This window comes from Neodothiora populina (assembly GCF_041146345.1).
Source record: "Neodothiora populina strain CPC 39397 chromosome Unknown canker_contig_9, whole genome shotgun sequence".
NCBI classification, from domain to species: Eukaryota; Fungi; Ascomycota; class Dothideomycetes; order Dothideales; family Dothioraceae; genus Neodothiora; species Neodothiora populina.
Window position 1 is genome coordinate 440,698 of NW_027191407.1, and position 25,692 is coordinate 466,389.

At 52.5% G+C, this 25,692-nt stretch overlaps 9 protein-coding genes across 9 annotated transcripts; 5 read left to right on the forward strand and 4 right to left on the reverse strand.

Moving 5' to 3' along the window:
• Window positions 1-908: 908 nt before the first annotated feature.
• AAFC00_007300 (uncharacterized protein) lies at window positions 909-2,459 on the reverse strand (the record flags this gene model as incomplete). Its single annotated transcript, XM_069347380.1, has 1 exon — window positions 909-2,459. The coding sequence occupies one exon, from the start codon at window positions 2,457-2,459 to the stop codon at window positions 909-911; it is 1,551 nt and encodes a 516-aa protein (XP_069201986.1).
• Window positions 2,460-3,352: 893 nt separating this feature from the next.
• AAFC00_007301 (uncharacterized protein) lies at window positions 3,353-5,139 on the forward strand (the record flags this gene model as incomplete). Its single annotated transcript, XM_069347381.1, has 3 exons — window positions 3,353-3,539; window positions 3,592-5,018; window positions 5,077-5,139. 3 exons carry the CDS (start codon window positions 3,353-3,355, stop codon window positions 5,137-5,139), a joined length of 1,677 nt encoding a protein of 558 aa, XP_069201987.1.
• Window positions 5,140-7,383: 2,244 nt separating this feature from the next.
• On the forward strand, window positions 7,384-9,589 carry AAFC00_007302 (uncharacterized protein; the record flags this gene model as incomplete). The annotated part of the gene is made up of 3 exons (XM_069347382.1): window positions 7,384-7,642; window positions 7,850-8,560; window positions 8,619-9,589. The coding sequence occupies 3 exons, from the start codon at window positions 7,384-7,386 to the stop codon at window positions 9,587-9,589; spliced, it is 1,941 nt and encodes a 646-aa protein (XP_069201988.1).
• Window positions 9,590-9,745: 156 nt separating this feature from the next.
• Window positions 9,746-11,260, reverse strand: AAFC00_007303 (uncharacterized protein; the record flags this gene model as incomplete). The annotated part of the gene is made up of 1 exon (XM_069347383.1): window positions 9,746-11,260. One exon carries the CDS (start codon window positions 11,258-11,260, stop codon window positions 9,746-9,748), a length of 1,515 nt encoding a protein of 504 aa, XP_069201989.1.
• Window positions 11,261-12,001: 741 nt separating this feature from the next.
• AAFC00_007304 (uncharacterized protein) lies at window positions 12,002-13,250 on the forward strand (the record flags this gene model as incomplete). The annotated part of the gene is made up of 2 exons (XM_069347384.1): window positions 12,002-12,493; window positions 12,555-13,250. 2 exons carry the CDS (start codon window positions 12,002-12,004, stop codon window positions 13,248-13,250), a joined length of 1,188 nt encoding a protein of 395 aa, XP_069201990.1.
• Window positions 13,251-15,754: 2,504 nt separating this feature from the next.
• Window positions 15,755-16,900, forward strand: AAFC00_007305 (uncharacterized protein; the record flags this gene model as incomplete). The annotated part of the gene is made up of 3 exons (XM_069347385.1): window positions 15,755-15,756; window positions 15,821-16,390; window positions 16,444-16,900. Coding segments are annotated over 3 exons (1,029 nt in total).
• Window positions 16,901-17,997: 1,097 nt separating this feature from the next.
• On the forward strand, window positions 17,998-20,051 carry AAFC00_007306 (uncharacterized protein; the record flags this gene model as incomplete). The annotated part of the gene is made up of 3 exons (XM_069347386.1): window positions 17,998-18,171; window positions 18,237-18,811; window positions 18,902-20,051. 3 exons carry the CDS (start codon window positions 17,998-18,000, stop codon window positions 20,049-20,051), a joined length of 1,899 nt encoding a protein of 632 aa, XP_069201992.1.
• A 410-nt stretch (window positions 20,052-20,461) lies between these two features.
• On the reverse strand, window positions 20,462-21,200 carry AAFC00_007307 (uncharacterized protein; the record flags this gene model as incomplete). Its single annotated transcript, XM_069347387.1, has 2 exons — window positions 20,462-20,866; window positions 20,931-21,200. The coding sequence occupies 2 exons, from the start codon at window positions 21,198-21,200 to the stop codon at window positions 20,462-20,464; spliced, it is 675 nt and encodes a 224-aa protein (XP_069201993.1).
• Window positions 21,201-22,438: 1,238 nt separating this feature from the next.
• On the reverse strand, window positions 22,439-25,012 carry AAFC00_007308 (uncharacterized protein; the record flags this gene model as incomplete). The annotated part of the gene is made up of 1 exon (XM_069347389.1): window positions 22,439-25,012. The coding sequence occupies one exon, from the start codon at window positions 25,010-25,012 to the stop codon at window positions 22,439-22,441; it is 2,574 nt and encodes an 857-aa protein (XP_069201994.1).
• Window positions 25,013-25,692: the final 680 nt, after the last annotated feature.

Genomic DNA, 25,692 nt, shown 5'->3' on the forward strand with positions numbered 1-25,692 from the left:
CTCTGAGCAAGGTTCCGACGACATGTCCCAGCAAGAAGCAAGCAACACCTGCATTCACTCAGCTTGCGATAGAGCGGTGACACCGCCATCTCCAATGCCAAAGGTCCGTATCACTTTCCCATCTGACATCACGCTCACCAATGACAGATCCGACCAATTGCTCTCTCACATGAAGATATACGCTCAGAATAACATCTGCAGCGGACACGAGAAACACTCACCCCCTCACAGTCCTTTTGTCTCTCACGCTCTACTCACCAAGTAAGCAACCAAGCGTCTACATCAACCTCATTTCCCCATTACCAACCCCTTTCCCTCAGCCCCAAATCCCCTCTGAGCCAAACTCAAACCCGAAAGAAAATGAATTTCTCCACCACACCCCCGCAGAAAGGGAACTTCCCTCCTGCGATACCTTCCCGACAGCCACATGTCCAGGGATCAAATACGCAGAATTCATGGGCTCTTCTTTTGCAGAGGTGCATAAAAGAGTTTGCGTTCGCTCAGAAGCAGAGATCGTGGCCGGAAGGATAGGGACCGAGAGGTTGAGTGAGCGGGAATGTAAGCGGAGATTGAGGGGAGGGATATGGAGGGCGGAGAGGGGGAAGAGGCTTAGGGGGTTTTTGGGGAAGGTTTTCTGTGGGTTGAGATTTGGAAAGAGGGAGGCAAAGTGGCGGTTTGCGCTTGATGCAGGGTAGGGGGATGAAATCGGGGGGGGGGGGGGGAGAATCTAAAGTTGGGTGATGTTACGTATGCTTGCGCAGCCATCTAGACGTGGCATAAATATCGAGACTGCAGTGGAAACAGCGACGATCGAAGCCAGAGATCACAGTTCCTGGCAATTTGATTCTTGAAAAATATGTTTCATTGAGCCGAGATAATCCCCCTTCCAAACCGTGCTGTGACCCGCATCATCTCCTAAGTTCAATTTCCCATCGATCCAGATACTCCTCCAAAGCCTCAGGGGAAGCATTAGTGTCCACAAACCCCACATGCCCATCAGGTCTGACGAGATACAGCGCATGCCTGACGAAGCCCTTGGCCGCGACTTCCCTCGTCCACGGATACTCATGACAGACGATACCGAGTGCATCGACGGCTTTGCGTAGATCAGGCGACATGCCGCCGTACACGTGGACCTGCCAGTCCAACAGATCCAGCATCGCGTGATTGTCGGTCCCGTCGTCAAACTCTACCCACGGTAGTCGGTCGCCTGGCTGGATCTTGGCGCTTTTCTTGCCTCCTTGACTTAGTTCGCTGGCGCGGTACTCGATCATGATCTGCGAGACGCGCGAGAATGCTGCGCGTCGTGATACGGAGAACCAGAGCGCGAATGACAGAATTCGAGGGAGCAGGATGATGCGGACGAACCAGCCCCACCAGCCACGATTTGTGACACCTGACCAGACCCAGTCCGTGGTATCAACGAGCAAGTGCGCGAACGCCATTCGCTCGGGTTCATAAGTGTCCAGAAGAGCGGGGTTTGCGCGCTTCGTGAGCACCGCTGCTAGTTTCCATGCTAGATTTGAGACGTCGCCGAGGCCCGTGTTCATGCCTTGTCCGCCAGCGGGACTGTGTAGGTGGCCTGCGTCGCCGGCGATGAAGACGCGGCCGCGCCGGAATCTCTCTGCTACTCTGTGGTGTACACGGTATGTGGCGAACCAGCGGACGTGGTCGATTTCGAGCTCTGTGTTGTATTTGACTGCGGCTTCGACGTGTTCAAATCGCACATCCTCTCTGTCGACGCCGTCTGGCACAACGCCAATCAAGCGCGTCGATCCCATTGCGGGTAGTGGTAGGACTAAACAGAAGTCGGTGCCTGTGAAGCAAGGATTCATGCTGAACTCTGCCGCTTTTCCTCTCACGTCTGCGTCTGCGACGAAAAAGCGCTGGTCGTACGTTCCGCCGGGCATTGCTATACCTGAGAGCTCTCTTACGGTGCTTTTTGACCCGTCACAGCCGACAAGGCAGCTAGCATGGAAAGTCGTCTCCAGTCCATCTGCATCTTGCGATGTTGCGAAAATACCGCCATCGTCCTCCTCGAGCGCAGTTAGAGTAGTCCGTCTCTCCACATATACACCCATTCCTGCCAGCTGGGCAACCAGCACTTTTTCATGTTGGTCTTGGGGGAATGTGAAAGCGAAAGGGAAATAGCTGAGCCCGGCGCCGGCGTTTCGAAAATTCAGGCCACCCACAAGTCTTCCCCTACGATGAATACCGATACCTTTGATAGTAGACCCATGCGCGAGGGCGTCTCCTGATATACGAAGTTGTCGGTAGTATTCGAGGGTGCGAGCGTGGACTATCACTGCTCGAGACGTCTCGCCAGGGCCGGAGGATTTGTCAATGATGCGCACAGGGATACCCAGCTTTGTGAGCCAGAGAGCTAAGAGCAAGCCTGTGGGTCCTGCGCCTACTATAAGGACAGCCTGGAGACCAGCAGGAGCAGGGGATGAGTCCATATCGTCGCGAGCGTGAAATTTTGCAGCCAAGATCCACCAGCTTCTTGGTTATTATTATGAGAAGTCGAGGCTCATGTCTACCGAGGTAATTGTCAAGTAACCGACTACAGTCCTATGCTCGTGGCAGCGTACGAGGGCAATGAGGCGTGACTATATTATACACCGCCGCACTATACAATTATGGGCCGTGCATGAGCAGATCTTAGATTGTGCGCAGATGAATTGGATGGTCGTTATATTGGCTCAAGGACGCAATGGTAGTGAAAGGAGAACGAGACGATGTTGATGTTCGCTGGACCTCGCAATATGTATACCCATCGCGTTCGTCATATGCAGTTGCTGACGTGAATGACACGAGATAGGTCTGCTGGCACTAGTGGTGCGGAAGGGTTGTGTTGGCAAAAGTAGCACCGCCAGTCTGCGGCTCCTCTTACCAAACATCTTGTGGGATGTGTTGAGACAACCCTGTCATCGGATGGCTCGCGGGTACTTCCCTGCAAAGGGTGCAGCACATGATCTACTAGTCGTCTATGGCGCTACGTGCACCGAAGAGAATGCAATGGTTCATGATACCGGGAGTGACCGCGGCAGCAGAAAGTGGCATGACACTTATTCTCTATGATACCTTACCTTAGATAATTACCTTAACCTCGAAAGCACAAGCACAAGCACAAGCACAAGCGAGGCAATGTACCCAAGTACCTCTAAGCGAGCGACATTGTCATGCCAAGAAATCAGCACTAGCAGCGGCGTCCAATGATAAGCTGTCAAGCAATCCACTGATCATAGAAGAACAACCCGGTTTGCGCTCCTCAAACACAAGGTAGACATTATCGGGATGGATATTCTCATCTTTGGTCAACGATAGTGTCCTGTTCTCACTCATCGCAATGATGCTGCATGTATATCCTTTGGCCGCAGCAGCTGTGCCGTTGTTCATATGGGCTGGCTATTCTTACTTGTACAAACTCCGCTTTAAGCAATATGAACATCTTCCCAGAACGCCGCCGTCGCTGATCTGGGGCCACCTTGCCACCATCGGAGACTTTTACAAGAAGGGAGATGTGCGAAGACATATAGGTGAGTTAGAGTGGTTCAGATCGCGAAACCTTCAGCTCATGGTGGAAGCAAGATTATGTTTTTCGCCAGATCGGACAGTCGATCGGGTGTCCTCCGATTGTGATTCTCGATATGCGACCATTTTTCTATGTCATGTGCCTAGTGTTTAGTCACGACGTAGCCGAGCAGATCTCTAGGAGCAGCAAAGAGTTTCCATACAGTACTCCCAAGAGTCCTACTATGGGCGCTCTGACACCTATCATCGGCCCTCACTCAATCATCAGCTCACAGGGCGAGAAGTGGAAATCGCTTCGAAAGCGATACAATGCTGGCTTTGCCCCCAGTCACTTGATGACTCTGCTCCCTCGCATCGTTGACAAGACACAGCTGTTTCTTCGGAATCTGGACGCTCTGGCGAAATCCAGACAGGAGTTCTCGATGGAACCACTGTGTACCAACCTGACCTTTGATATTATCGGAGCTGTGGTCATGGATGTTGAACTCGACGCTCAGCTGCCGAAAGCACAGCAGAGTGAACTCGTGAAACTCTATCGCCAACTAGTCGACACATACACCATCGCAGGTGCAGAGGGATTCGTATTCTTCAATCCCTTGAACTACTTCCGTCGTATGCGCCTGAGTAAAGTCGTCGACCGAGCTCTGAAACTTCTGATAAGGGAAAAGTTTGCAGCAGCATCGACAGTAGCCAGAGATAGGAAAACCCGGAGTGTTTTGACCCTGAGTCTTCAAGACACCCAAGACCTCGATGATCTGGCGTTGTCGCAGACTGCTGATCAGCTCAAGTCATTTCTTTTTGCAGGACACGACACCACTAGTATCTTGCTTCAATGGATGTTTTACGAACTTTCACGTACACCCTCAGCTCTGGCCAAGCTTCGGGCAGAACATGACGAAGTTTTTGGGTCCGATACTGATGCCGCGGCTGTAGCAGAAATGCTTCGCTCCAGGGGTGACGAGCTTATTCCTAGGATGGCGTATACCTCTGCAGTCATCAAGGAAGCACTACGACTCTATCCGCCTGCTGCGACAGCTCGCTTGGTTTCAAGAGGTGGCGGTTTCTTTGTCAAGCTGCCAGACGGAGGCAAGGCTTGTCTCGACGGAATGGTCTTGTACAACATGCATTTTGCTATTCAACGAGACGAGGGTGTCTTCGGTCCAACTGCTGATGTATTCATGCCTGAACGTTGGCTGGGCGACGTCGACACGTCTGCGGATGCTGCAGAGAATCCTGTCAACGAGCAATCTACTGGCTCAGGCAAGGCCATTCCGCCGTCTTCGTGGCGTGCTTTTGAGCGAGGGCCAAGGAATTGTATCGGACAGGAACTCGCGAATCTAGAGGCCCGAGTTATTCTGTCACTTGTCGTGAGGCGGTACGACTTTCACAAGACGGGAGCTGGACAGATCAAGAGAAATGCTGACGGCAGCGCGATATTGGACGACGCTACGCAACAATATGAGATCGAAAGTCCCATGTTCAACGTGAGTTATTTATCGACCAAAGATATCTTTTGCACTATTACTGACACCTCTTTTACAGACCAGGCAGATTACCTCGAAGCCATATGATGGTATGATGATGAAGGTGTCTGTGAGAACATGATGCAGAGCTGCGAGAGTGCAGCAGAGGTAGTAGTTATGAGCTTTCAGCGTTTCATTTGCTTGCCTATTCCGGCTGCCTGCAGACAGGACGTGCGGGATCGATGAACGATTTTGCGTTCTTGTGTAACTACTTTTGCAGCGCATTTGATGGGAGCTTGGCTCTGGCATGGCCTTATTAAATTTTAGACAAGGTCTTGACAGTATTGTACGCTGCAAGTAGCCGTTGGGACTGCGACCACATCAACATCGATGGAGTCAGAGTCAATGACACCAGATATATGGCACTTGGGGCATTTTCAAGACAATATATCTGAATAAGCGTTCATTCCGATTCGCTCAGACTCAGCGAGACGACATATGTGAAGTAAGTGATGGCATCTTTCGAAAGCCATCCTGTAGCTCCATTCCGGAGACCTCTCAGCGACGGAATGCATTCACCCGATAGAGTCATCAAATCGAAACCATCCAGCTGTTACAATTTTCCATCCCATCGGACATCATTTTCCCCAAGGCAATGCCCACATGACAGTCCTCGTTCCCGCCAAGCCTATCTTCCATTCGTCATGATTGAGTAAACAATCTTCATCGCAATCAAGACGAACTGCAACATCCAAAGATCCGCAGCCGATCGGCTCTCTGATACCGAGAAGGTCCAAAGGACACAGTACCTGCAGCTCCCTCCCTGTGCTTCTATGCAACTTTATCAAAGTCTCGTGGGATCATCTCTTGTGCATAGCCAAATCGAAGATCACAAGCAACAAGACCAAGCCTCAATATCATTCAACGCACCGGACCGCACGAGTCTCATAGACTCTCAAGCCATCCAAGGCGAAAGAGCCTACAGTACCTCAGCCAGCATGGAGAGGATACTCTAATCCGCATGAGGAAGCTCAGAAACCAAGTTAAGGATTGACGATGAATAAGGTACGAGAGAACAAATCAAGCTCGACTCCACAACTTTGTTTCCTATCAAGCATTCTTCTACAGAGCCGAGGTGTGGTTCTTGTGGGGTAGGAAAGCCGCTAGCTAGATAGATAGACAGGGACTTGAGTGGAGCATAAGGTATCTTGCTTGACAAACCGAGGTGGACGCTACACTTACCTTTCGCTTTTGCTTTGCATTGTATTTACTGTCATATCGTATTAATATCGTGCTAGAAGCCACATAATCCTTGCCGTACTGCACTGCGGAAAAGAAGAAGGAAAAGGGAAGCGCGTACAAGAGCTGGAAACAGAAGGTGCATGTTTATAGTACCGTACTGTGTATCGCTATCGTCCAGAACGCCATGAGATACCATGTTATATGCATGGCGCGCCCCACTGGGTCAATCATTATCATTGTGCCTGGCTTGTGTTTTTCGATATCTGACTCGACTCGACCTGAACCGACCTGCAGCCAGCAGTGGTACTATAGATATGCAAGAAACCAGACTAAAGTCAAGATTAGACTAGACCAAACTAAGCAGTCGGATCAGAGCGAGAGTCACAAGCAGCGGAACGCAAGGAGGCGCCTGGCACTTTGCACGTCACATCACCTTGCCCTACCCTGTACATTAACGCAGTCTTGGAGTGCAATGTGTAGATACACGAAGTGCGTAGACGTGAGGAAAGAACATGCAGAGACCAGTGTCTCAGATCTGTTTTATACATCCGATGCGCAGGCCAGAACCACAGCAGGATATGGTAGTAGCCCGAGGAAACAGCGGCAAATAGCCCCCCCCGCGGGACCTTGCATACCTGACCCACACGCCTGCCCTTCCGACCTGCCCTTTCTACTCTTTGTAGAGTAAGGCCCAGTATGCAATGCAATGCAACGCACGACGAAGCTTCTGCTCTGCTCTACTCGGCATGATCGCCATACTCTACTACGGCACAATATATTGCAGATCTACATCCACTCCGCCTTGCCGCAGGTCGGATTGTTTATCTGCCTTCTACATGCATCCTCGCGCGGTTCCTTGTTGTCTGCCATGTTTCTTACCATTCGGGTTGGGTTCCTTGTTTTTGCCCGAGTATTCTTTATTTATCGCGTGATAGTGCTGGAGCATCGACACTGATCTTATCCGAGGTTTATAGCTGATACATTCACTGTAGATTATGATGTTATGTGATTGACGGTGATCGGTAGTGGTAGTGTACCTACTGTATAAAAGGCTAGGTCTGGCAACGCATTCGCTGCCTTTTCTCGTCTTCTCTCCCCCCTCTCTTTCTCGACTCACGCAAGAGAGAAAAGAAGATCAGAAGCAATGTTTCTCCCCACACTCTCCCTCTCCGCAGTGCTCGCCACACTGATCGCTGTTCGAGCTGAACCGATCCCTGTGTATTCCTCTTCTGTTGCTGATGTCAAGCACGAACTCAAACGCACACCATTCGCGCTCAAAGACTCGATCGCGGTGCCCAGACAGTGGAAGAACGTGGGTCGTGGACCGGGCGAGCATGTCGTTGAGCTGAAGATTGGACTTAAGCAGAGGGGCTTTGGGGAGTTGGAGAGGAGGCTTTTTGAAGGTTTGTCCGTTTTTCTTCTCGTTCTCGAGGTTCTTGGTAGCGGGGATGGGGTTTATTCTGAAGGGTGGTAGGGGGAAGGGGCGGAATTGGTTGGTGTTCATCAGGGACAGAGAATGGAATAAGAGGGAGGCTATAGTAATGGCACTTGACTTCAATGTTTTCCAGAACCAATCGAGCGACTAAAACTGACATCCAAAAAACCCGCAGTCTCGGACCCAACCCATGAAGCCTACGGCTCCCACCTCAGCGACTCGGAGATCCACTCCCTCGTGTCCCCGAGCGACGAAACTCTCTCGCTCGTGCACTCATGGCTATCCACGTCCTCGATCCCGACTTCTTCTCTACGCTACAGCCCGGCGAAAGACTGGATCACCGTGTCCCTGCCTATAGCTCAGATCGAAGCACTCTTGGACACGGAGTACTCTGTGTTTGAGAAGACGGCCGACGATGGAAACGAGGGATTGAGAATCGTCCGCGCCCCGGCATGGAGTCTTCCGATCGAATTGCACGAGCACATCGACACGATCCAGCCCACGACGTCCTTCTTCCGGCCCACGGCCATGAAGCAGACTGTCCACCCTCCTACGCGTCTGGGGCCTAATGTCGAGCTGCACAGAGAGTACTTCTCCAACCCGACCGTCGGCGCAGTGTGTAACACCTCCGGCGTGACTCCGTTGTGTCTGCGCACGCTGTACGGCACGATTAGTTACGAGCCTAGAGCCGCTGGCGCGAATAAAGTCGGGCTGTGTGATTACCTTGGTGAGAGCAATAATAGGTCTGATATTGAGATTTATCTGCAGAGGTATAGACCGGAGGCTGTCAAGGCTGCCTATGAGTTTCAATTTGATGTTATTGATGGCGGCGCGGATTATCAAGTGTTGAATGAGACGCAGCTGGAGGCTGAGACCGATGTTGAAGGTTATTTTTTTGATAAGACGAAAGAATAGGGAGAAGGAGAGCTGACTTCGTGTGACAGGAAACCTGGATGCCGAGACCATCATCGGAATCGACTGGCCTACGCCTCTGACCGCTTACACCACCGGCGGCTCTCCACCTTTCAACCCGGACGATTTCACGGCGTCCGACACAAACGAGCCTTACCTCGCATGGGTCAACTATGTCTTGTCTCAGCCTTCCTCCGACGTGCCCCAGACCATCTCGACATCCTACGGCGACGACGAGCAGACGGTCCCCGAAGCCTACGCTCGACGTGTGTGCAACGAATTCGCTCAACTAGGCGCAAAGGGCGTGTCTCTGATCTTTTCGTCCGGCGACTACGGAGTGGGTGCCGACGGCCACTGCTTCTCCAACGACGGCAAGAACACTTCCATGTTCTTGCCTGCGTTCCCTGCGAGTTGCCCATATGTCACTGCCGTGGGAGCGACATACCAATTTAACCCTGAAGTTGCAGCCTACGATGGCAGATTCAGGACTCCCTTCACCAGCGGCGGTGGGTTCAGCAACTACTTCTCTCGGCCCGCTTACCAGAACGGTGTCGTGCCCGCCTACGTCGCCGGTCTCGATGGGGAGTTCTCAGAGTTCTACAACGCAAAGGGTAGAGCTTACCCTGACGTCGCCGCGCAGGGAGTCAATTTCACCACCATCTGGAACGGCTCGCTGGTTCTGGTCGATGGAACATCTGCCGCGGCGCCTACTTTTGCAGGCGTCATTTCGCTCGTCAACGATGCACTCATCGCTGCCGGAAGACGTCCTCTGGGTTTCTTGAACCCTTGGCTGTATGGCGGTGGCTACAAGGCCTTTACCGACGTCACTAGTGGTAGCTCGGCCGGATGCGCTGGTTTGGGCAGTGGAATGGGGTTCCCTGCCAAATCTGGCTGGGATGCCGTCACGGGCTTCGGTACCCCGTATTTCCCCAAGATTATTGAATCGCTGGGTTTGAACTGCAAATGGGGGCACGGTGGTGGCTGGGGTGGGTACTGGCACTGATGACAAGATGACGATGATGAATGTATGGTATTAGTGTCGGTAGAAGACTGCCATGTATGCAAATCTTGTACTATTTCAGCACCTGAAGCGAAATTCTCCCTTGCTTTCGTGCAATTCGTGAACATTGTATCCATAAGGGTGGAATCCGAGAGAGGCTCAGTAGTAGGCAGGGCTATCCGTGCGGTACTCTGTGCCCGTACCAGGAAAAGCACCGACTGGCTCAACAGGCGGATAATCTGCTTCATCGCCACTGTCTGCCTCGGTAGCAGTATAAGCATGCTGAGCTGGATCTGGTGGAGCACGCATACTGGCCAAGACGTGACCGTCCAGCGCAGGAGGAGTGTAGGTCTTCAGGGTGTGGTACTCTCTGCCAGACGGCATGGCAGCCAGAAGGGGCTCGAATGGTGCAACAATCTGGACACTGACAGTGTCGTTTTCTCTGTTCCACTTGCCTTCGAGCCATTCGAGCACTCGTCCTTCCTCCAGTTTGCCAGCGTCCAAGCCCCAGGATTCGACATTTCCTCTGGAGATGATCCGATCTTCTCGCTTCTCCGCCCATGACTGCTTCAGGCCCTTGAGTCCTCTGCGTTTCCCACTCTCTGCCTCTTCTGCGGATGAAGTGATGAAGCCCAGCTCTTTCCGACCGCCGCGCATCCACGCGATGGCTTCGCCAGTCTTGCCAGCAATCTCGGCGTCGATGCCTAAGAAGCGCGCTGCTTTGGCTCTGGCTGTTCTCTTAAAGTCGTCGGTGTATTTCAACAGCGAGTCGTCCAGTCTTGCGCCTGCTTGGGCCAGCAGCGCAGATGCTTTGGCGGCGTGGTCGGCCGAGGCAAGACACAGTCTCGCGAACAGGTGAGCGCGGACTTTGGGTATCGAGGGAGCGCGGATCATCCACTCCTTGCTCTCTTTGTTTCGGGCTTCGACTACTGCAGCAGCATAAGGATCATCTTTGGAGACGGTGATCAGAGTGGCTTCGGCCAATGCCAGACTCGCGAGGGCGGACTGTGTGGACGGGAGTATATCTGCCGGAGCAGACGGTGTGACAGAAGGCGAAGGAGAGGTGACTGGTGATGCCGATGTATGCGCTACTTGCGGCACAGGCTGCAGCAGAGCAGCAGCGAGTGACAGGGAGTAGCTGTGGATGCTGTTCGCGTCGAGGAGGAACTTCATGGCCGTGGCTATGGCGCCCGCCCTGTGCTCCTGTGAAGGTGGAGGAGATGCAGCATAGAGAGAGAAGAGGAGAGAGCGCGCCTGGAGGACTTGAACATAAGCCAGAGTCTGCAGGACAAAGGCCAGCTCGTCGCGGATCCTGGTGATTTTGACTCTTTCGGGCTCGCCTCGTCCGGCGCTGCTGCGTGACAGTGTCGGACGCCATTCCAGCTCGAGAGGTCTTGTTTCCTGCATGTCTACTCTTTCGCCATGTATGGGCTGTTTGTCCACAGCTGCGTCCAGCAACAGCAGGTACGGGATGTAATTGTTCAGGGCGTCTTGGACGGTGGGTAGATTGCTTGCTTGAGAGGCGGTGGGGAGGCGCTTGTGTTTCTTGAGGGCATCTCGAAGCACAGAGCGATGTGTCGTCGCAGTGAATGGCAGCGATGGATGTGTCGAGGATGCCAGATATTGGGTCAGAGGAGAAGAACCAATTGTCGGCAGGACAAAGGGAAAGGGCATCGTGTCACTTGAGAAAAGGTCTGTGGTAAGGAAGGAGCAGCGTCGTTGTGTCCAAACTAGGTACTGTATGTCAGTGTTTGGGCAGTCGCGGAATAAACGTGATGACGATGCGGGGGAATTCATACAAGTAAGGTACCTTAGGGACAGGAACTAAAGATTAACCATATCTCTGTCGACTTGGCAGATTCCCTGAACATACCTTATACAGAATCGCTATACGTGGAGTAATTGTTGCAATGTAAAGCTAGGAGGCAAGTGATTTGTACACCATCGGGATACAATAATACTACGACATGACGAATGAGAAAGGCACATTCGGTATATCACAGTCACTAGATCTAGGAGAGTCGGTCCATTGCCAAAATAATCGTACAGTTTCAGTGACCAATACCAGATAAAAATATGCAGCTGATCGCCAGGAACAAGACCCTGCCACGTTCGTCCTTATCTATATCCTTCCCGACTCGACATCCATGGATTGAACAACAAGAATGACTTGACAATTCACTCCAGACTCGGTGGAGTACCTATCCAGACGCCGGCAGAATGTCTTGTCAGAATCCGAAACCCCACAGGGCGGAGACGACCTCAGGGTCTCAAGGTACCTTACACACTACGCCTTACCCGTTGGGGAACTGTGCTTTCGTGCTCGCCATGTCTGCTGTGTTGCACCATAAAACCACCCTCGAACTCTAGGTACTGTAGTCATCTCCAGAATCAACATCGCCCAGAACTTCCGGAATGTCTTCTGCTGCTTCGGGATCCGCCCGCAAGGTGACTGCTTCAAAGTCGCTGGGCAAAGTCCTCGTCACTGGAGGGTCTGGTGGACTGGCCTCTCAGATCATCGCCCAACTCATACAGCGCAATGCCACTGCCCAAATCTCTACTGTAGACCTTCGCGCCCCGGCAGAGCCCATTCAAGGATGTCAGTACCACTCTGGAGACCTCACTGACGAGGCTGCAGTGGCCAAAATCTTCGCAGAGGTCAAGCCTGACGTGGTCATCCACACTGCCAGCCCGCGCTTTGATTCTCCACACCCGATCATGTACAAGGTCAATGTCGATGGAACCAAGAACCTCCTCAAGATCGCCCAGGAAGCTGGAGTCAAGGCCTTTGTCTACACCAGCAGTGCGAGTGTCATCAGCGACAACAAGACTGACCTGGTCAATGCCAACGAGGAGTATCCTCTTGTCATAGGCGACACCCAGCCCGAGTACTACACCACTACAAAGGTAACATCTGTCTTATCTTTGTTCCCATGAAGCCCCTTTGCTGATTTTCTGTCTTTCACAGGCTCTCGCGGAGACAGCAGTCATCGAAGCAAATCGTCCCGCAAGCCACCCACGCTTCTTGACTTGCGCCATCCGACCCTCAGGCATCTACGGCGTGGGTGATCTCTTGGTCCTTCCTGGCATGCTCCAGGCATACTACAAGGGTCAGACCAAGTTCCAGCTCGGCGAGAACACAAACCTCTTCGATTTCACCGACAACCAGAACGTTGCCCACGCGCACCACCTCGCTGCCACTGCCCTCCTCACCACACTCGAGCGCGAAGAGCAAGGCCAAGCCAGACCTCTCGAACACGAAAAGGTCGACGGAGAGGCTTTCTTCATCACCAATGACTCTCCCATCTACTTCTGGGACTTTACCAGGTCCGTCTGGCGACATGCCGGCGACCAGACCGCCCCGAGCAGCATCTGGCACATCTCCAAGGGCATGGCCTTGTTCATTGCCACCGCCATGGAATGGATCTTCTGGCTCTTGAGGCTGGGCGCACCCAACTTGACCAGAACAAAGGTCAATTTCAGCTGCATGACCAGATACTACAACATCGACAAGGCCAAGCGCAGACTTGGCTACAGACCCGTCATCACCACAGAACAAGGACTACCCCTGGCAGTGGCCGATTGTATTCGCAGAGGCGTTGTTCCTGGTATGCCTGAGCATCTGAAAGGGTCCGCAGGCGGGGACACGAAGAAGGAAAAGTAGGCATATCTATGTACACAGCGAGGCGATTATGTAGCTTGTATTTCATACCTTTGTTCTTGTCATGGTAGACATCTAGCTTCCCACTGGTCACGTTGTTCGAGCCGTCTTGTGCTCTCCCAAGCCGCCTGGCACTCTTGTAGCTGTGACTCGGAAGAATGTCGGAGCTTCAGCAGCAACCCCGGGTTTGACTCTGGCACCAGTCTTTTGAGTAGGTAGATCTACCCTTCGATACCACTGAATGTTACTGCATCTCCCATTTTGTTTATATTTGATCTCTTTGCTTAGCAGCTTGCCATCTCTGTTATAAATCATCAACGATTTTCTGTAAAAATGGGTTAATGCGCAGTCTATCTTGCGCCAACTAATCCAAACACCGCCGTCATGGTTCCGGCTCGGGAACCTCTGTCATATTACGCAGAGTACCTGCCAAATATCAAAAGCGTCACTTTGACATTATTCTCTTCACCGCATGACTCTTCTATTGGCCTCAGCCCTGACGGTTGGACTGTACGTGTCACTGGCTCTTCTGGTCAAGTCGTGAATATACCTCTGCCTGCAAAATGCAGCACCAGCGGATCAGGTATGCGAATACAACAAGACTCACAGCGAACAACGATCCGTCTGCCAGCGGACCCTGATACTACATCTTCACCGCGAATTGAAGAAACCGTCAATCCATGGACCGCGACTCAATTATCGCAACAAGTCGGACTGAGTTGCAAGTCCTGCGCCAGCGTGATCGTAAAGTCAGGCACCATCTCTTCATGGAAGGACTTGCCCAGCGAGGGCTGGGCCGAGATGATGGATCTATGGCATTGTCACAAACCAGACGAACATCATTTGCATGGCCCTCATGACGAGCAGGGCTCTGCGAAGGGCTATGCTGCGGGAAGTAAACTCGTCGCTAGGCAAGGCACAGGGTTTGTGGCTACGCTGGGGTTCTTGCTTCATGGCGGTGATTGTACTGGAGTCAAGGTAAGTCAATGGCTTGTCTTTTGATGCTTCCGTCTCTTTTGTTGTGGCTTTTTTTGCTCTCTCATTTCTTCATCTGCTGTTGTCTTTGATCCTGGGCAAAAAGAAGGTTTCTTCCCCGGTATTCATCGCTGGTGTCACAGCCAGCCATGTTCGTCCAGATCAGTGGGATTTGAATACCGATACAATTGCCCTATATTGAGCGACACAAAGGGACAAAGAATCTCATTCGAGTTCTTCCGAGGTGTCGATCGCGGGGCGGTCCTTGACGGAACACTCGTGGTCGGCTACTTTGTGATGCTCGAAGTTGAAGACTTCTATCGACCTTGCGTCTCAATATTCTCCATTGCCGTCCCGATTGAGCATCTTTTGGGTGCGGTGGGAGTAACTTTGAGATACACATGCTTTTCTCTAGCTAGCTTTATATGTTGACAATAAATTTGACATTGCATTTCTTTCGCTCCCTCCCTTAACATCCAATTCGATGATTTCCCTTTTCGCGTAGCCAAATCAAAAGTAATCCAACAGTCCTCTGATATATGTTCTAGATCACTCAAGAAACCACACAAGGCACATCCCCATCACCGTCACTGCATCCAGATCAACTACAATGTTCCTCATGCGGATCCTCTCTGGGCCACACCGACTCTCAAAGTGAAGGGTTGAAACTGCTCAAGCCATATCTTGCTCTATCCTCCTCATCTTCCCCACAACCCTCCCGCATATTCACGACGGAAAAGTGGCTCTCGGCCTACCTACTCTCCCTGATCGAGTCTACTGGCGTACGCAAGTTCATTCTCCGCCAACGACAGCATACCAATGAGACCACCGATGGACCAACCCGCCGCGACCGCGAGATATGGGTCTTCTCAACAGGACTAAGCTTCACATCATCATCGACATTCTCTTCATCACTTGTAGCAGAAGCAGAACAAGATACCAAAGTAGCGAGAACAGAGCACCCGAAAGAAGCGCTAAAGATTTTCTATCGTACCCATGCTGCCGCGTCCGCCGACGATACTCGGTCACAAAACGACAATGGGTCAGAGTCACTGAAGCGCGAGAACCTGATGGTGGAAGAATTGCGCTTGCCCTCCTCGGATCTGGAGGAGCAGCTGTGGGATATACTGGAGAACAGCACGAGGACGATCTTGTTTGGTGATGAAATGGATGCGCAAGGAGGAAGGCTGGCGAGGTTTGGGCAGTGGCATGTGGGATTGTTGGAGAGGTTTTCTCACGAGCATGGGCTGCAGTTGTGATAAAATAGTCCTGTAAATTACTATCTGAAACGAAGGATTGCGCATGACCTTGTCCATGGGCATCGTGGATGAAATGAATATGGAGGAGCGATAAGATAAGATAAGATCGGAGGACTGATCACATGACACGTCCAATCTCCGGGATGCTGGAAAAGTTACGGTCATTATCCCCAAGCATTTCCCATTTGCCATTCGCCTTTTGTGAATTATTGCATCAATCCAAGAATCACTTTCCCTCAATTCAGTCTTATTGATTGATTCTTCTCCTTGAACATGTGAGTCTCTATGAACTGACAAATCCAATTGTCAGGCGACGCAGAGCTGATGGAACGCAAAAAGGTATCTTCTCCGTCGCGCCGCCGTGCGGTCATTCTCTTCGCAGACGACCGCCTTCCTCGCCAAACCTCGCACTCTCGCCACAAAGACCAGTTCTGGATCTGCTCTCCGGACGCAACAATGGGCCGTCTCCTCGTACCAACGGAGATTCGCCAGTGACGAGGCCTCCCCGGCCAAGGCTTCGACCACCGACGAGACCGTTCCCACCAAGCCTTCGCAGGCCGAGCAGACGATTGCCGAGCAGGTCAAGGCTACGGAGCAAAAGGCAGAGTCTAGCATCGGCGAGGCCAGCTCGACCGTCGCAGAGACTGCACAGAACGCCGCCGAGACCATCAAGGAAACCGCCACTTCGGCCGTCGGGGCCGCACAGGATGCTTTGAGCAGCGCTGCCGCCGCCGTGGCTCCTAGAACTTCGAGACCTCGCAGAGATGACAGCGGCAAGGAGGGCAAGATTCTTTACGTCGGTAACTTGTTCTTCGAGGCTAGAGCAAACGATATCGAGAGAGAGTTTTCGAGGTTCGGAAATGTGGTCAACTGCAGACTGGCTACGGATCCCAAGGGTCTGAGCAGAGGGTATGCATTCTTTCCTTTTGTCTCCCAAACCACTAGCTGATCAGAAAACAAAGATTCGCCTTTGTCGAGTTCTCCGAGGCTAGCGAAGCCGCCGAAGCACAGAAGAACCTCAACCAACAGGTCTTCCAAGGCCGCCGCATGGCCGTCCAGCCTCACATCAACCGTGGCGCCGCAGCATCTGGCGAGCGCGCCAGCTCGCAGCGCGCCCCCCGTCCAGGTCACGACAACCCTCCCTCGAAGACTCTGTTCATCGGCAACATGAGCTTCGAAATGACGGACAAGGACCTCAACGACCTGTTCAAGAACGTGGCCAATGTCATTGATGTCAGAGTCGCCATCGACCGAAGGACCGGCCAGCCCAGAGGTTTCGCCCACGCAGACTTTGTCGATGTCGATGCCGCCACCAATGCTCTGGCCGAGCTTAACAACAAGGAGGTGTTCGGCAGACGGTTGAAGGTCAACTACGGCGTAGAGTCCAAGCATCGCCAGGGAAACGAGGCTCCCTACTAAGCTGTTTGTTTCGGGCGGTTGTAATTGATTGACAACAAGAGAAAAAATGAAAATGAGGGATGGGCGCCTCTGTCTCGTCCCTTCTCGATTCTGTATAGAGAGAGAAAGAACTTATTTTATTACTCAAAAACTTCATTCTTGTACATTCTGACATTCAATCAAGAGCAAGAAAAGAAAATGAAATTGAAGAGGGGCAGAGGAAGTCATCGGGTGGGTAGGCGCGCCCATCATTTATCTTCAAGTGTACGATACAGATTTATCAAAATATCTACAGCGGGAGGCTCTCGTGGCCTTTCTCGAGGTCAAATGTGAAGAAGATCTGATGGAATGGAAGGCAAACAAAAAGTTGTGTTGCGCTGTAAGACATGAGCAGCGACTTGTGAGTAGTGACTCGCAAGTGTGAATCGTGACTTGTAAGCTTAGGTAAATGGTGAAACAGGGTTTGGTTTATTCTCAGTCCGTTGAGTATCCGAAAGGCTGTCCAATATGAAAAGTGATATGGTATCTGCAACTTATGTACCTACTAGTATGGTTACTCTGGACTTTGTTTCTGAATATCTCATGTAATCTGATAGGGAGCTTATGATATGAGGTGGAGAAGGTGTTCCTGGTAGGCTAGGCAGGTGCAGTCAGTACCTTCCTTTGAACAACAAATGGTGCGTTGTGAATGATGGTCTGTCGTGGCAGATCCTCCTGCTGCGCTGTGCAGTCGTTTTACGCGGATGATCAGATTGTCATAGTATTGCACATACATTAAATGTCAAGACCTCGGAAACGGCAAATGTCTATATAGTAAGTACAAGGTCCAGTAAGTCATGATAAATAAGACAGACAAAGAAGCCTCGGCTTCGGCATGTGCTCTTCCCTTGTCGTCGCTTCGCCGCTCGCCGCGCCCGCGCTGACTGAACTGCTACTGCTGCTTGGTCGGACTTAAGTGTGGATCCCATTCCATATACCATCACACTACCTTGTCTCTCTGTCTCTCCTCTTTTCTTCTCCACACTTCGTGGGCTGATTGTACATAGCCGCAGTCGAGTTCAGAAGTGTTCTCCTGGTCTCTGTCAAAAAGTTTATTATCATCATCAACTCCTACCATAATGTCGTTTCTCGGCGGGCCCGAGTGCTCTACAGCGGCGAACCCTCTCAGTCAATTCACGAAACACGTTCAGGATGACAAGTCACTGCAGCGAGACAGACTGGTGGGCAGAGGAGGGGCGGGCATGGGCGAGAGCATGCGTTCCATGCCCATGGGGGCCGGGCCTCAAGATGCAGTGAGTTCTTTTGTTACTCGGCGCATTCGTATTCAAGTTGTGTACTTTGCTGACGACCAAAGAAGATGATGGACGAGTTCATGCAGTCTTCTGCTCAACTGCCTTCGAATCACATGGCAGCCTCGCCTTTTGCCATGGAACAAATGAGGCGGGACCTGGATCAGGCAACGAGGCAGCACCAGTCCGCCTCGCCACAGAATTGGGCTGGAGAGTTCGACCCGGCCATGCCTGAGCAGCAAGGACTGGAGAATGCTTTCCAACAGCGACCTTCGAATGCCGGCTTCAGTCCTGCTGACTTTGCGAGATTTCAACAACAATCACCTGTGGCGAGATCAAACAGCCCTATGACAGCAGCAAGCCAGACGCAAAACTACAGACCGATGGTGAATTATGGCGGCTTCAGTGGCATGGGCATGGGCATGGGTATGGGCATGGGAATGGGCATGCAGTCTCGATTCGCCCCGAGCTACACGTCACCCATGGAGCAGCAAGAAACGCAGACGACGGGCAAAGGCAAAGAGCGAATGGTCGAGCTAGACGACAAAGAATGGGAGTCTCAATTCGCGAGTCTCGAGCAGACGGACATGACGGAAGCAGAGGCCAACGCAAAGATGGAAGAAGAATTAAACACTATGGACAGGTCAGTCGATGAACAAGCAGGCGAGACGGATCATTTTGGCGATTTCGAAAGTATATGGCGCGGAATCCAAGCTGAATCTCAATCCGCCAGAAACTTTGTAGCTGATGAACGTTTCGGTCTGGGCGACCAAGACTCCTTCGATCAATGGGACGGCTTCGACGGTCTCAATACACATCGTGATCCGAACCTGGGCGATTACATTTTCGAAGCCGAAAACCCCTTTGCCTCACTCAAGGATCCCTTTTCCGAAGGCCAGAAGATCATGGCCGAAGGTGGAAACCTATCGCTGGCCGCCCTGGCATTCGAAGCAGCAGTCCAGAAATCTCCAGACCACACGGAAGCCTGGACAGCCTTAGGCCAAGCCCAAGCACAAAACGAAAAAGAAGCCCCTGCGATCCGCGCACTGGAACAAGCCCTGCGACTCGACCCATCAAACCTCGAAGCGCTCATGGGTCTGGCAGTAAGCTACACAAACGAAGGCTACGACACGACAGCCTACCGCACCCTCGAGCGCTGGCTCTCCGTCAAATACCCTCAACTAGTCTCCTCGGACGACCTCAGCGCCGCCGCCGACGTCGGCTTCACAGACCGCACTCTGCTGCACGAGAAAGTAACCGACCTCTACATCGCCGCGGCCCAACTCTCCCCGCACGGCGAACAAATGGACCCAGACGTACAAGTCGGGCTGGGCGTGCTGTTCTACGGCGCCGAAGAATACGAAAAAGCAGTCGACTGCTTCGGGGCCGCACTCGCATCAACAGAAGAAGGCACGACGAACAAATCCGGCGAGATCCACCTGCTCTGGAACCGTCTGGGCGCTACGCTGGCCAACTCGGGCCGCAGCGAAGAGGCCATCGACGCCTACTCGCGCGCCCTCGAGTTCAGACCCAATTTCGTGCGCGCAAGGTACAACCTTGGCGTCAGCTGCATCAACATCGGCTGCTACGAGGAAGCCGCAGAGCACCTGATCGAGGCGCTGGCGATGCACAAGGTCGTCGAGCAGGAGGGGCTCGAGAGAGTGCGCGAGGTCACTGGAGGAGGGACCAACGATCCTTCTTCTGCTGCGGGCGGCATCTCGGACGCCAAACTCGAGCAGATGATCTTGCAGAACCAGAGCACGAATCTGTACGATACGCTGAGGAGGGTGTTTGCGCAGATGGACAGGAGGGACTTGCAGGAGCTCGTGGGCCCGGGCATGGATGTCGAGAGGATCAAGAGGGAGTTTGGGCCTGCTCGCTGAGGTTACCACCCGGGCTTTTTTGACCCTGCTTCTTTCTTTCGAGTGCACACAGATGTAAGAGAGGAGACTGGACTGCTCGGTGAATGAATACATGTCCTTTTTCTTTTCTTTCCTCGTCTCCTTGCTTTTGTCACGTGCTTTCCCTGACAATCCATTTGCTTTTGCTCTGACGGCAACATGTTTTGTCTTCTCTGATCTGGAGGCCTTATGACCTCAATCCGGCAGCAAAGCGATTACAGAGAACATCAAGAACAGACTAGGCGAATACGTCAATGCTTTGATAACGAAGCGCGCATGACGGTAGAAGGAAAGATTATGGTGCTTCGAATTGAAGTAGTAGACATTACAGAATCGCGGACAGAAGCAACTCGCAGGTCGAGTCGCAAGCAACAGAAGCGCCCCACCGAACCTCAAGCAACGAAGCTCTTGGCCTCAAGAATCACAATCTCCTGCAACGGCCTGTCACCCCCATCCGTCCTCGCCGCCCCAATCTTATCCACAACATCCATGCCGCCCACAACAATTCCAAACACAGTATGTTTGCCATCCAGATGCGGCGTCGGCGCCAGCGTGATGAAAAACTGCGATCCGTTCGTGTTGGGCCCGCTGTTGGCCATGCTCAGGATGCCCTTCTGCGTGTGTTTGAGCGCGGGGTCGAATTCGTCTGCGAATTTGCCGGAAGGGTAGATCGAGGACCCACCGCGCCCGGTGCCGGTCGGGTCGCCGCCTTGGATCATGAAGTTCGGGATGATGCGGTGGAAGATCACGTTGTTGTATTTGCCTGTGTCGGCGAGGGTGGCGAAGTTCTTGCACGTCTTTTTGGAGCAGGGAGGTTAGTTTCGACTTCTTGGGGGCAGATTGGGAAGGGAGGAAAAGTACCTTGGGGGTTTGCTCGCTGAAAAGCGCGATCGTGATGTCGCCGTAGTTGGTCGTCAGCAGGACTCCGGAAGGGCTGTCTGAGGTTCCCGAGGACGCTGCTGCTGCACCCGCACCTGCTCCACCGGTAGAAGTGGTGGCAGACGAAGCTGGTTGGGACTGAGCCGCAGAAGACGTCGATGTCGATTGTGCGGTCGAGGTCGAGGTGGGAGTCGTGTGGGAGGTCGACTCGGCCTTGTCGCCGTGCTTGAAGAGCTTCTTGATTTTATCCATTGTTGCTTTTTTTTTTCTTGGCTAACTACGACGTGGTATGGAGGAAGGAAATAGAAAAGGAGAAATGTAGATGGAAAGGTAAGGTAGGTAGACTAGAAGTTGGAATGGGTGATGACGAAGGTGAGACGCACAGCAAAGAATAGGTATAAGGTACCTTAAGGTAGCTTCAGCAATCTTACGGTTACAACCTACACAACCAAGGTAACCAGTACAGCAGCACGAAGGAGGACTAACCCACCTTCTCCTCTCAAACTGTCACAAGAAGGGCGGGCGTACTGCGCGCCAATGCAGTCGAGACAAGAACACGAGAGCTTGCTGCTGCAGTGACGACTCGTCACTTCAAAAAGCTTACCTTACCTACCTAGCTATCTACCTTACCCTTACCTTGCTAGCACCTTCACATCGCAATCAATGCACAATGAGAAAACCGGTGGGGGTGAGGGTACGTGAGTTCCAGCAACACCCACCTAGGCACAGCAACAAGGAAGAGAGGGGGAGAAAACAACACATCGAGACGTCATAACGCTGGCTTTTCGATAAACTCTAAAGCCCGACGAACGCATCTCGAGCGTTCGGTACAGATTCATGGGTGGCCAAAGTAAGTCTGTTCCAACTTTTTCTTTATGCTCTGCTTTTTCCTCACAAGGTACTGTACAGTAGGGCACGCGTCACAGCTCTCACTCGATCTGTTGCCTTAGACATGTTTCGCGTTCGGTGCATAGCGTATCATATCGTGTTGTATCCTCTTTGCGAGAGCGGTACCGTACAGCAATCAATGGTGGTCTGCTAATTTCACTTTCTGGCGATATCTCGCCGGCCCGGCGCGTACTTGCTTGCTTTACTGGCAAAAATCATGTGGAGCACTGTACCTTGATCTGCAAGCGTCAGGGCTCTACTGTATAGACACTAGGGTATCTTTCATGATGCTGCTGCTGCTGCTGCTATGCTGCGTCACCTTCACATGCATGCACAAGGTATGTGCCTGTCAGTGAGGGTAAGATCGACAGTGGGGGTGGGCAAGCTTGACTCGCGCAGTGGTTAGTCTGGCTGGTTTGGTTTGCCATGCTATGACCTTGGTGAGGGCGCTTATGTATATTGTTCGAGGTGATTTATGGTCTCATGTAGGAAAGGCAGCATGTGGTGGACACGATCTGATAGGTGTCGTATAGTATACAATGGTGGCCGTACAGACATGATGCAATACACAAGGCATACGGATATTCATCATCATTATCCCATCACCACTCCGTTCCCTGTCCGAGCTTGAACAATCCATTCTTCTTCTTGTCCATACTCCATCTCTCGATCCAAGTCTTCATCTTCTCCCTCGACTTGGCAGACCCGACATTGACAGTCGGAATCACCTTTTCGATCCTCAGAGCACAGCAAAACATCGTCAGCTCCCTGAAGCTCGAGTGCTCCGAGTACGGCACGCCGAAACAGCTGGCTCGACTCGTGCTGCCCCTCTGCGGCACGAGCTCTTTCATCGAGTAGTGAGACGCCCAGTTGCTCGAATGCAGCACTGTCTGCACAGATGGCGATTCGACGAAGCGTGAGTTTGGTGGTCGGTATTGCCAGCCACTCGGTCTGAACCCGACGCAGCGACCGAACGAGTCGGCGTAGTCTAAAAGGTACTCGTCGAGTGTGTCGGCGCGGATCTCGAATAGCGGCGTCATGTGCACTTGAGCCTCGCGAGGGTTTGGTGTCATGAGTCCTTCGAGCTCGGCATCTTCCAATGCTCGTACGATTCGAGTCTTGGATGGCGGAGCGTAGATTTTCGAGCCCAAGGCGCGAGCGATTCCGAGACAGATGCGTTCTTTGCCAATAGAATAAGTGCCCACAACGACAAGAAGTCTACTGCGTGACTTTTCGGACCCAAGCTTGCCGTTCTGCATGACTTTGACGTCCTCTTTGCTGTCCTCGTCCTCTTCTTGCTTGATCTTGGGTTCGGAGTCCTTTTGGACGAACTTGACCATTCCCTTGCCGGCTCGTGCCCGCTTCATCTGCTCCCATCCGTCACTCTCGTCCGGTGTGACTTTGTTCAGGCTGACGCACATGTCGGCGCATGCTTTGATGACCTCGGTCTGGCTCGGAAAGGCGTACTTTGGATTCAAGTAAGTGGTGTCCAAGTAACACACATCGATCTTCTGCTGGCGCGTCTTGCCTGTCACTCTGTCGACGATGTCGGGCATGAGCAGCGGGTTTTCTAAATGCGCGGGACAGGCTCTGAAATCACCACAGTGCAAGACTCGCTGCAACTTGGGCTTGTGGGCCGTGTGGCCCGCCAATGTCTTTTCGTAGAGATATAGCGAAGATCCCGGACAGTGGTTTGCGGAGATCATGGTGACGACAACACCATATGTGCCGGGTACCTCGAAGGGCACTTCCCAGTCCAGCGAGACCACATACTGCGGATCGACGCGCAGCTGTTGTTTCACCAGGTTCGCAGTCACCTTGCTGCAATAGATTGGTCCGTGAGTCCAGGAGGAAGTCAAGCCTATGTAGTGGTCGCTGTGGAAGTGACTGAGGAAATAAGCATTGCATCCCTTGACGGCGCCATATCGAAAGGCATCCACACAGATGTTGAAGCCTGGTAGGATCTTGTAGAAAGGACAGGTGCGCGTATAGGCCGGCTTACCACGAGAAGCGTTCTCGGCGGCGCTGGCGGCTGCCCATGCGGCGTCTTCTGCTTTACCCGACATGAGCTTGCTGAAAGCGGAGCCACCGGCGGCGCCTTCACCAAGCTCGAACGGACTTTCTTGCCCAGGCCTCGGCGGACGAGGTGGTCGTTTGAACCGGGCGGCGCCATCTAGTATGGGTGTCGAAGGTTTCTTTTCGGGCAGCGGTGTGGGATTGCCATCGAGACAACTGTTGACGTGCGTCGAAGCGTCCTGCTCCGAAACCTGGTCGAGACTTGCATTGCATATTGGACAGGATGCTGCCTCGACCGGAGTGGTGTCCTCGGTCTTGATGGTAATCTCTTCTTGCTCGAAACTCTCGTCCTCGATGCCTGCCTCTTCCATCTCGAATCGTCGTTGCTGCTCCAGGTACCTCCTCTCGACGAATTCTTCGCCTTGGTCATAGAGGTCGTCGTCAAAGTCATCCTCGATTCCCTCGAAATCGGCAAACTGGTCGGTTTCTGTTAATGCTCCTGACGCGCTCGTGGCTTCGCGGGTTAATTGTGGTGGCCTGGGTGACGCTAAAGTTTCTCGCTGGATATCTACCTCCTCCTTGGGCTCCGGTTTGATGGTTGCATCCGGTGTGTCTTTGGGGGTCGTCTTCGGTATGTCAACTTGAACTTGCTCAGGTTCATCTTCGCCGTCGCTATCGGAGTCTTCCATGAACGGTCCAGATGGCTTCTTGGTGTGAGATGGTCCAGTAGTAGTATCCTGAGGTGGCGGGGGTGTGCAGGCATGTGCTCCATCGATTGAGGTGTTCTCCACAGTGGTGTTCGGTGAATCCACCTTTCTCCTCTTGACCGGGACTTCATTCTCATTGAATCTGTTCTCGCTCTCGCTCTCTTGTCTAGGCAGGGACACCCCGCCATTACTCAAGTCTTCTTCCTCGTCAAGCAGATCAATCGCCGATGAATCACTATGTTTGATGCCAGCCTTGGCGTTGCCGTACAGATCCGTCACGAACAACTGATCCTCGTCCGTCTTCTTGAAGAAACTCAAGATACTCGCATTCGGTTTGGCAGGTGTTTTGTTTTTTGCTCCGATCTGACTCTGGCTCTTTTTGACATTGCCGCTTCCCCGTCCAGCGGATGGAAGTGCACTCTGTCTAGGGGTGCTGGGCTTGCGGGCTGGCATGACTTTTGCAGTGGCAGCCATTGTGGTCTTGGGAGAAGAGAAATAAGGCGATACTGCCGTTGTCGCTGCGTGTGTTTGTGGTATAGCGGCAGAAGAGTAGGAAGTGGATCTGGGTGGCGAAGGCGGTCGTCCTACCGATGGAGTGATCCTGGCGTCTGCGGTTCGTTGGGCATTCTCTCTTGGGTTGCGGAACATGGGAGAGAATGTCAGGACATGTTCACTTCATTCAGCTGTTGTTAATGCAGGTCGTACTGTAAATCATAGGATTGAAGTGGCGTGGGACTGTCTTGCCTACCTCAAAGTAAGAAGTCGCGCATAGTGGTCTCGCGCCGGGGTCCGCCAAGCTTTTCTCCAATCACGAACTACTACCGCCAATTACCTTACTTACCTTGCCTAGGTACGCAATTGGATTCTTGTAGAAGGGTCTTATGGACAGCTGGGCTCGATGTAATGATCAAGCAGGACTGTCTTGAATCATTACTTGCATGATGTACTTGTTTGTTCCCACGAACCATAGCCGCAACCTTATGCATTTGACAGGATTCTACGCGAGCGATATGGAGAGATACAGAGAGAAAAGAAACCAGAACAATGTGGATTTCATGCCCTTGCTCGCAGCGATACAGTGCTGGCCATCTGTGGCTAGTCTATTCGCCGCAAGTGATTTGAGGGTGATCATA